At 47.3% G+C, this 10,831-nt stretch overlaps 2 protein-coding genes across 2 annotated transcripts; both read right to left on the bottom strand.

Moving 5' to 3' along the window:
- Positions 1-250: 250 nt before the first annotated feature.
- LOC123128189 (uncharacterized) lies at positions 251-1,917 on the bottom strand. Its single transcript, XM_044548125.1, has 2 exons — positions 1,600-1,917; positions 251-1,151 (listed from the first exon to the last, which is right to left on the bottom strand). The coding sequence occupies exon 2, from the start codon at positions 983-985 to the stop codon at positions 581-583; it is 405 nt and encodes a 134-aa protein (XP_044404060.1). The 5' UTR covers positions 986-1,151; positions 1,600-1,917; the 3' UTR covers positions 251-580.
- Positions 1,918-3,581: 1,664 nt separating this feature from the next.
- Positions 3,582-6,109, bottom strand: LOC123128188 (uncharacterized). The gene is made up of 2 exons (XM_044548124.1): positions 5,684-6,109; positions 3,582-4,173 (listed from the first exon to the last, which is right to left on the bottom strand). The coding sequence occupies exons 1-2, from the start codon at positions 6,018-6,020 to the stop codon at positions 3,845-3,847; spliced, it is 666 nt and encodes a 221-aa protein (XP_044404059.1). The 5' UTR covers positions 6,021-6,109; the 3' UTR covers positions 3,582-3,844.
- Positions 6,110-10,831: the final 4,722 nt, after the last annotated feature.

Here is a 10,831-nt window from a genome sequence, read left to right as displayed (position 1 = left end):
TTGGGAGTAGATGATATGCAGAGAGAACGGCTGTCCAAATGCAATGCTACTACATCACGTTACACACACAATGCATCAGTTTCCAGCATCAAGTTCCCACGATCGACTCTGCCGACGAGGAGGAATTGATCGTCGTCCCACAGCTTGGCACGATGGCTTCTGGAGTAGTATAATATAGCACTAGCTTTCTTTTGTCTGAACATATATAATCTGGTAGCAGTTTCGTTTGGATAAGATTGACGAACCAGAGTACGAGCCAAAAATACATAAAACTGCTTGGATAGATAACCCTTATCCTGAGTAGCACCAACAACATGATCAAAATTGCAATACTATCATCCCTAGTTGTCCTCAAGTAAAGCTCTGCCACAAACAAGCAGACCAAAATACTAGTAGTAATCAGCCTACAACAGCTGAACAAGATTCCGTAGGTGTTCTATCATCAGTTCATACATTTTGCGTCCACATAAACACACGAATTTCAGCACTCGGTGCATGTCATGTTTACATTTGAAACAAATTATGAAGGCTACCTGGCACCGAAAATCGCATGGATGGATTGGCATGGCACTGCTCATTGCTACTTGCATTCCAGCCCTGCCTCCGCTGCTCGCCGGGGCGTGCTCTTCCTCCGGTTCCCAATCTGCCTGAACCCATTGGTCCTGGCCGATTCATCGCTGCTTGATCGAACGCTGGAATTGCTGTTCTCTTCCAGGACCATGTTGGGGCTCTCCTTCAGTGGCCTGCCTCTCTTCACACCAGCACTTGCATTCAGTTTAACATCTTTGCCATCTTCATCGCCGCCATCGACATCTTCTACGAAATTCTCAACATCAACCTGTTCGGTTTTATCGGCGAAGTGCTTCTGCGGCCTCCCTCTCCTCTTTCTTGCAGGCACGACCTCTTCACCGCTGCTTCCTTTGTCTTCATGGCTCCTGGCAATGGCCGCCGTCCTTCCTCTGCCTCTGCCTCTTCCTCTACCCATTGGTTGGTTCAACTCAGCAGCAGCAGCAGCAGCAAGAACTATAGATTGGTTTGGGCAACCACTGAAGCGGCTGCTTCTACTCTATCAGTATCAGTTTGCTTACTGAAACTGGAGTGTTTTACAGAGACACCTTGTGCTAAGATAATCCAGCTAAAGTTCTACAAATCTGCAGCAGTGGCATGAAGAACAGCGGTTACAAATTTTTACTCCTGAACCGATTTGGATTGGTAATAGAAATCAGCAAAGTGAGCTAATCTACATGCCGTTATCAAGCAAGCTACATCAGTAAATGTTCTATTGAGTTCTTGGTTTGTGGAGGTGAGAATGAACTAGTATTATGATTCTTGTTCATTCTCGAGAAAAGTACGATTCTCATTGAGATCCATGGCAATCGAAAAGATGCAAATTCAGATCAAGCAACCCAAATATCCAGACGCAAGCTACACAAAACAGCAAAGCAATACGCATCTGACGGATACAGACTTAAATAAATCTCTTACAGAACATATAACATCTATCTATGCAAGAAAGCAGAAAGATATATAAACAAGGACTGATTCAAATCAACAGCTGAACCATTTCTCAGATTAATGGATGGAAAACGAGGAACTGACCTGCCACAAAGCTGGCGTCTACTCCAAGCAGCAGCACCAATCTCAGCAAAAAAGAAGAAGATGGAGCTCTCCTGGCGCTAGAGGAAAACAAACGATGGATCGGTGGCAATCCTTGGCCTGCGATGCCGGAAGTACAGCGGATCGGGAGGCAACAGCAAAGATTGCTATATGTGGCGTGCGGGAAGCGGGAGGGGGCTCTTATCGACGAACAGCTACCAAAGCTAGCCAGCGCTCTGCTACTTCTGGATGGCTGAGCTCCAATAGCTGCTGGGGCATAGCAGGCAGCAGCTGGGGCGAGAGAGAGAGAGAGAGGGAAAGAGAGGGGGAGCTAGCCCTTCTAGATATATTGTTGAGGGGTCATTTGCCCGTTGTTTATCATTTTTTTTTACTTGCAGCCTACCCACCGTTGAAGATAGTTATGTGCTTCTCAGCAATTTCCCGGCTTAAAAAGTTAATCGGCGTGGATCCCTAGGAACGTGCTGCAGTTTTACCATGATGGCATTTTTGCTCAGTGTTAGCGGATGTTTAACGTCGGTAGCAGTAGACAGTAGTTGCCTTGCCTGCCTTTCGACACCTGACACAGCATCCCTGTGCCTGTGCCTCCTAGGGTTACCAACCATTCTACTGGTCATGTTCTACTATTTACCGCACAGTATTAGCCGTGGCCCTGCATGTTTCTACTCGGCGTGCTACCAGCTTATGCAGTGTCTAATAGTAGAGTGCGAGTGAACGTCATTGATTAATTATCTACAGTGAAACGGCACTTACTTACCGCTACCGGACAGTGGTTAGACAAAGCCGACCCCGCTCCAGCTCCTGTGGCAAGTGGCTCGACTAAATTATTTCTGAATCCTGACACGGCACTGCACCGTGATTTCTTCTTCCCCTCTCTGCTTTGAATTCGTATTTCACCTTCTTATTTACAATTACTCGCGTGGATTTTGGATCGAGGTGATTTTTTTTTCTAGGTCAAGGACCAAACTAGCGAGGACGCGTACCGATGATCAGTGGTGTGGCACCACCGTATCTCTACACAAGCATGAAAGAGGATGGATGTACTTGCTGCTCTTGATGTCAGGTCCTGGCCGAGTTATTGCCCTTCAATTCTCACCGCTAACTTGTGAACTCGGCATGCTCGAAACATGAACTGTGAATTAAAAAAAATACAATTTTATTTGGTAAAAAATATCATTCTACAATAACTCAGCGCAGCAAAAGATTTTGTGTTTCGTCACCACATCCGGATCTGCATCTGCGTTCCACCAGCAGCACCAGAGGCATCAGCTGGGGTACAGTTTACGCTGAGGTTTTGCAAATAAAGCGTGGGAGATTAGGACCACGTACGGCCCTTGATGACGCGCGCTGCAGATCCACGCCATCTGATCTGCTGACACGAAAAAGGAAGGAAAAATGATCTAGGTGCAGACCAAATTGCAGGAGGATCAGACCTACCGATGCCCAGCTAGGCCCCCTCTGCCCCTTGTTTCAGCTCAAATCAAATCCAACACGTTCCCCCTTCAGAATGCTCATTGCATGCTTCCCCTACCTCCAGGTTGCTCGTCCCAGAGGTTTCTCCAAAGCTGATGATGAAATCCCCCGAAACCAAATCTGTTGAAAGTTGAAAACGAGTTTATTTATTGTTAGATGGATCAGCCGCGTTACGTGCATCTCAAGTTTCTAGCGTACATTCGTCGCCGTGAAGGCCACCCTTCACCAGCCTGAAAACTGAGAATAAGACATGAGATCAACACCGGTCATATATAACCTCAGGTTTCTAGTCTCGGTTCGTCGTCGTGAAGGCCACCCTCCACCAGCCTGAAAACAGAGAACAAGACGTAAGATCAACATCAGCCATGTATATAACCTACGACGAAGCTAACGCTTGACAAACAATTTCAGAAAGACAGAAAGAGACAGAAACTATACCTGGTTCCATTATAATGATGTGAGTACAGTTTTTGGACCGCAAGGACAGCAACCACTCACAAGTAGAAGTATGGCTATACAAACAATAATAAGATTGGATTACAATGTCGTGATGACAATAAGATTTTCCATGCGGCTTGCATCACTGAGTCTAAAACTCATATGAAATGGAAACTAAGATTTGATTACTATCTCGAACACAACACCCAGTGTACACATACAACACGAGAAAATACAAACCATGAAGGCACTATCCAAATCGTATGTTTTCGATGTTCATCACTACACGCTTTGCGCACTTTCACACAGTTACAGTACACTATTTGGGCAAAGATTTGATAAAATTGACAATGAGATCTACCATCTGGGCATCAAAAGCAGGACCTTCCATTTGGAAGTGACCGGCTCCTTCAATCAAGTGTGTATCAACCCGTCCAGCAGCCGACCTGAGCTTGTTTTGCAGCTGCTTTACGCTCGTAAAGCCATCTTTGGTTCCCATGATGAATAACTTTGGTTTCTCAGACTTGAGGATAGCATCATGATGTCTGCCGAATAGGATTGAGGCCATTAAACCAAATGGGTAGCCGATGCTGACATAGCCAACCACCTGGTCAACTTTATCAACTGCAGATCCCGCAATTGGTGCTCCTGTGACAGGAAACTAGACTGAGATACATGACCAAACTTAATTCAGTACTTACATGAATGGATGAAGAAAACTAGTAGGCATAACGATTTCGTCATCATCCTGATCCAGTATTGTATTTTGTGCAACAACACAAGTTCTCTTACCGGTACTTAATTAGTTGCCACTGCTTTGCACTGTGTTAACATTACGAAATCTTAAGACCCTTGCACGTCAATCCAGTTAGGAGCACAGGGAGCAGTACTGGGTAGAGGTAAGCAGAGTAGGTGTGCTTTGCACACCTCATTACTGTCAAGTCAATACTAATCTTTAGGACAGATTAGTGGCCAAAAATAGGTACAGCACAACTGTCTCATGTCCAGGTTGCTTCTGAGAAATACTCCCTCCGTTCGGAATTACTTGTCTCGGATATGGATGTATCTAGAACTAAAATACATCCAGATACATCTATTTCTGCGACAAGTAATTCCGAACGGAGGGAGTACTAATCTGCTTAGTCTAGTGTCCTGCATTAATGATCGGATGAAAAGTAGTGGTAATGATCTAGCAAGAAAGGTTGCTTCTGAGAAGATTGGGGTTACCCTAAAAACAGGAGAAGGTCAACATGGGAGCCTCTTAGTCTTACGGGTTACTTAGCACCTGCTCAACTGCTCTGAATACATTTCAGTGATAATACTCAGCTGTTAGTTAGATCTTTGGACTTTAGGGTCACTGAAATAGTAAAAGAACTGTTTGATGAGTACATTTGAAGGAAAATTCAATGATGACAGAAAGTTTGAGCTTTCGATTCTGATGCAACAGTGCAACACATCGCCTATTCATTAGTCGCGGGTCAAGATGAGTGTCTAATTGTTGTCAATTGCTTATGCCAATTGTTGACATACAGTTTCAGAAGAGCTACTTGTTTGGTCAATTTTGATTACTGGCCTCACTGAATCTCGCGTCACGGCAAACTGAAGATGCATCGCCGCATCGGTGGAGAAGACCGGGGTATCCTACGTTAATAAGGATAGGCTGAAAAATAGTGGTGATAACCTAACAAGAAAAATTGCTTCTGAGAAGACTGGGGTTGCCTTAACAATACGATAAGGTCAGTCACTGGAGCCTCTGAGTCTCAAGGGTTACTTAGCAGCCCCTCAACAGCCCCGAGCACAAATCAGTGAGACAGTGAGTAATACCCAGCTGTTAGTTTGATCTTTGGACTTTGGGGACACTGAAGTAATAAGAAAATTGTACGATGAGTACATTTGAAGGCAAATTCCATCAGGACAAAAGGTTGTTTGAGCTTTCAATTCCAATGCAACAGTGCAACGCATCACCTATCCATTTCAGGTCGCAGGTCAAGATGAGTGCTTAATCAGTTAATCGTCAATTGCGTATGCCATTTGCTGATATGCAGTTTCAGAATAGCTACTGATTTGGTCAATTTGATTACCGGCTTCGCTGAATCTCACAACAAGGCAAACCGAACACTTACGGAGAGGAGCGAGGGGGTCGGCGGAGTTAACCTACCGGCGGAGGAGCCGATGAGGAGGACGGCGCGCGGCTTGAGGGTGTAGGCGACCCAGCGGCAGACGGCGACGACGTCCCCGACCTCGCTGGAGCCCGTGAGCGAGGCGCGGCCGGTGGAGCGCCCGGCGCCGCGCATGTCGAAGGTGACGGCGCGGTGGCCCCGCTCCGCGAGGCCCTGGGCCATGCCGCGCAGCAGGCCCTGCACGCCGCCGAGGATCGTGTAGGGGTGCACGAGCACCACCGACACGTCCTCCGCGCCCTCCACCGGCGCCGCCGGCTTGAAGACCCGCACGCTCAGCTTGGCCCCGTCCGCCGCCTCCACCGTCGTCCACTCCATCCTGCTCCCGTCCGGCTCCGGCCAGTCCACTCCGGGGGGTTGAGCTACTTCCTGCCCCGATTTGATCTGCCCCGTACCATTTTTTTCCTTCCTTAACTTCGGTTGGTTTTCGGTAGTTGCCTTGGTTAATGCCCGGTGGGCTGTAAGCCCGTTAGGCCGTGGTACGGCCCGCTTGCAGTTTACTGAAGAAGAAAGTATAGTTTTCCCTCCTCAAATCCTCCTTAATGGATCAATAACCTCCGCAACTTCAAAACCGGATTATTTTCCCCCTAAACTTTGCAAAACCGTATAAATCTCAGCCTAGGTGATTTTGGAGAGAATTGAGGGTGGTTTTGCTTCTGTTTTCTCTCTTGTTACTTTCCACATCGGTAGTACGTACACACCATGTCGAAGGCCACGCGGTTCATGCCTTGCCGCGAGTTGACTCCCTTGGCGAAGACAAGCACGTCGCCACTCGGCGCTCGACCTCCTCGGCGTCCCCGCCGCCTGAGATGATGATGACCGGGCTCATGCATCTGCGCCAGCAATAAGCAGCTTGCCGGTCCAGCTGCACGCGCGCCAGCGACACGATGTGATGCGGTGTCGCGCGCTCATTGCGGCTGTGGCCATCACCATGTCACTCGCAGCAGTCCTCTGCTTCAGCTGCCCCGACCCTGCTGGGCTGCTCGTCGCGGCCGCGCGCTGCAGCTCGTCCCGCCATGTCGGATGTACGCCTGCCTCTTCGCCATCCGCGGACTACTGCGTTCGCCGGCCAAAATTCACGATCTTTGCTGCCAGAGACTGAGGCCGTGCTTCTCCCGGTCTGGCAGGTGCTCGTACTGCACTGCCCCGGGGCTGCTGCAGAAAATGCTGACGGGAACGCGATGTGATCATTTGGCCGCGGGATATCGTCGGTGTGCGCGCGCTCGGGAAGCTGCCGGCGTTTGGGTGCCGCTCGTACTCCTGCGCGCAGGCAGAGGCGAAATTATTTCCAGACCCTCCTGTGTATATTTGTCAATCCAGGATCACCTTGACAACACAGCGAAATGGTATCATTGCAGAACATTAAAATAAGTATAAAATATAAGTTTAATAACTCTTGTCACAAGGCATACATAGTGAAATGTCTCATGACATTTATTACAACCAAAAACACAGTGGAATATATAAATACGTAGTGACTCCATCTCCGCCACATGCAGTCGATGTAGTCAACGTGTCCTCACTCCTTAGGATCATCATAATAGTCATAGTCGACGCCCTCGTCTTCATAGATCTCTATTGTTCAACAAAAGTATTGTCACGAGTACATTACGTAATCAACATGCCTCCCACGGGGAAGGACCTAATAGCTACGTGTGGCTTCAAAGGAAGGCTGTATGGCTCAATTTGCATAAAGCTAATTTTGTTTGACAAATAAAGTAGTTGGATAAAAGCAGTTTCAGATGAAAACATGTTTTATCTCCAGAACTGTTGGAAATATGCCCTAGAGGCAATAATAAAATGATTATTATTATATTTCCTTGTTAATGATAATTGTCTATTGTTCATGCTATAACTGTGTTATCTGGAAATCATAATACATGTGTGAATACATAGAGCACAACATGTCCCTAGTGAGCCTCTAGTTGACTAGCTCGTTGATCAATAGATGGTTACGGTTTCCTGATCATGGACATTGGATGTCATTGATAACGGGATCACATCATTAGGAGAATGATGTGATGGACAAAACCCAATCCTAAGCATAGCACAAGATCGTGTAGTTCGTCTGCTAAAGCTTTTCTAATGTCAAGTATCTTTTCCTTAGACCATGAGATTGTGCAACTCCCGGATACCGTAGGAATGCTTTGGGTGTGCCAAATGTCACAACGTAACTGGGTGGCTATAAAGGTGCACTACGGGTATCTCCGAAAGTATCTGTTGGGTTGGCACGAATCGAGACTGGGATTTGTCACTCCGTATGACGGAGAGGTATCTCTGGGCCCACTCGGTAAGACATCATCGTAGTGAGCTCAATGTGACTAAGGGGTTGGTCACGGGATGATGTGTTACGGAACGAGTAAAGAGACTTACCATAACGAGATTGAACAAGGTATCGGTATACCGACGATCGTATCTCGGGCAAGTGCTATACCGGTAGACAAAGGGAATTGTATACGGGATTGATTGAATCCTTGACATCATGGTTCATCCGATGAGATCATCGTGGAACATGTGGGAGTCAACATGGGTATCCAGATCCAGCTGTTAGTTATTGGCTGGAGAGATGTCTCGGTCATGTCTGCATGATTCCCGAACCCGTAGGGTCTACACACTTAAGGTTCGAAGATGCTAGGGTTATAGGGAAAATTTGTACGTGGTTACCGAATGTTGTTCGGAGTCCCGGATGGGATCCTGTACATAACGAGGAGTTCCGGAATGGTCTGGAGACAAAGATTTATATATGGGAAGTCCTTATTCGGTCGTCGGAAGTGTTCAGGGGTTTATCGGTATTGTACCGGGACCACCGAAAGGGTTCCGGGGGTCCACCGGGAGGGTCCACCTGCCCCGGAGAGCCCTATGGGCTGAATATGGAGTGGGAACCAGCCCCTAGGTGGGCTGGGCGCCAAACCCCCTAGGGCCCAAGCGCCTAGGGTTTGGGGGAACCCTAAAGGGGGTGCCCCCCTTGGCTTGGGGGGCAAGCCTCCCCCCTTGGCCGCCGCCCCCCCTCTAGATCCATCTGGATGTTGGGGAACGTAGTAATTTCAAAAAAATTCCTACGCACACGCAAGATCATGGTGATGCATAGCAACGAGAGGGGAGAGTGTTGTCTACGTACCCTCGTAGACCAGAAGCAGAAGCGTTAGCACAACGCGGTTGATGTAGTCGTACGTCTTCACGGCCCGACCGATCAAGCACCGAAACTATGGCACCTCCGAGTTCTAGCACACGTTCAGCTCGATGACGATCCCCGAACTCCAATCCAGCAGAATGTCGGGGAAGAGTTCCGTCAGCATGACGGCGTGGTGACGATCTTGATGTTCTACCGTCGCAGGGCTTCGCCTAAGCACCGCTACAATATTATCGAGGATTATGGTGGAGGAGGGCACCGCACACGGCTAATAGATCTCAAGGATCAATTGTTGTGTCTAGAGGTGCCCCCTGCCCCTGTCTATAAAGGAGAAAGGGGGAGGGGCGGCCGTCCGGGAGGAGGCTCCTTTCCTTGTCCAACTAGGAGAGGGGGAAGGAAGGGAGAGAGGAGAGAAAGGAAAGAGGGGCGCCGCCCCTTCCTCCTTGTCCAATTCGGACTAGAGGGGGAGGGGGCGTGCAGCCTGCCCTGGCCGCCCCTCCTCTACTCCACTTTGGGCCCATGAGGCCCATTAACCCCCGAGGGGGATTCCGGTAACCCCCGGTACTCCGTTTTATATCCGATAACTCCCGGAACCATTCCTGTGTCCGAATATAGTCGTCCAATATATCAATCTTTATGTCTCGACTATTTAGAGACTCCTTGTTATGTCCGTGATCACATCCGGGACTCCGAACAACCTTCAGTACATCAAATATATAAACTCGTAATGAAACTGTCATCGCAACGTTAAGCGTGCGGACCCTATGGGTTCGAGAACAATGTAGACATGACCGAGACACGTCTCCGGTCAATAACCAATAGCGGAACCTGGATGCTCATATTGGCTCCTACATATTCTACGAAGATCTTTTATCGGTCAGACCGCATAACAACATACATTGTTCCCTTTGTCATCGGTATGTTACTTGCCCGAGATTTGATCGTCGGTATCTCAATACCTAGTTCAATCTCGTTACCGGCAAGTCTCTTTACTCGTTCCGTAATACATCATTACGCAACTAACTTATTAGTTGCAATGCTTGCAAGGCTTATGTGATGTGCATTACCGAGAGGGCCTAGAGATACCTCTCCGACAATCGGAGTGACAAATCCTAATCTCGAAATACGCCAACCCAACAAGTACCTTCGGAGACACCTGTAGAGCACCTTTATAATCACCCAGTTACGTTGTGACGTTTGGTAGCACACAAAGTGTTCCTCCGGTAAATGGGAGTTGCATAATCTCATAGTCATAGGAACATGTATAAGTCTTGAAGAAAGCAATAGCAACAAACTAAACGATCAAGTGCTAAGCTAACAAAATGGGTCAAGTCAATCACATCATTCTCCTAATTATGTGATCCCGTTAATCAAATGACAACTCATGTCTATGGTTAGGAAACATAACCATCTTTGATCAACGAGCTAGTCAAGTAGAGGCATACTAGTGACACTATGTTTGTCTATGTATTCACACATGTATTATGTTTCCGGTTAATACAATTCTAGCATGAATAATAAACATTTATCATGATATAAGGAAATAAATAATAAATTTATTATTGCCTCTAGGGCATATTTCCTTCAGTCTCCCACTTGCACTAGAGTCAATAATCTAGATTACACAGTAATGATTCTAACACCCATGGAGCCTTGGTGCTGATCATGTTTTGCTCGTAGAAGAGGCTTAGTCAGCGGGTCTGCAACATTCAGATCCGTATGTATCTTGCAAATTTCTATGTCTCCCACTTGGACTAAATCCCGAATGGAATTGAAGCGTCTCTTGATGTGCTTGGTTCTCTTGTGAAATCTGGATTACTTTGCCAAGGCAATTGCACTAGTATTGTCACAAAAGATTTTCATTGGACCCGATGCACTAGGTATGACACCTAGATCGGATATGAACTCCTTCATCCAGACTCCTTCATTTGCTACTTCCGAAGCAGCTATGTACTCTACTTCACATGTAGATCCCGCCACGACGCTTTGTTTAGAACTG

The sequence above is a fragment of the Triticum aestivum genome, chromosome 6A (genome assembly GCF_018294505.1).
Source record: "Triticum aestivum cultivar Chinese Spring chromosome 6A, IWGSC CS RefSeq v2.1, whole genome shotgun sequence".
NCBI classification, from domain to species: Eukaryota; Viridiplantae; Streptophyta; class Magnoliopsida; order Poales; family Poaceae; genus Triticum; species Triticum aestivum.
Note: the sequence above shows the minus strand (reverse complement) of the source record. Positions and strands in the feature narration are given on the sequence as shown.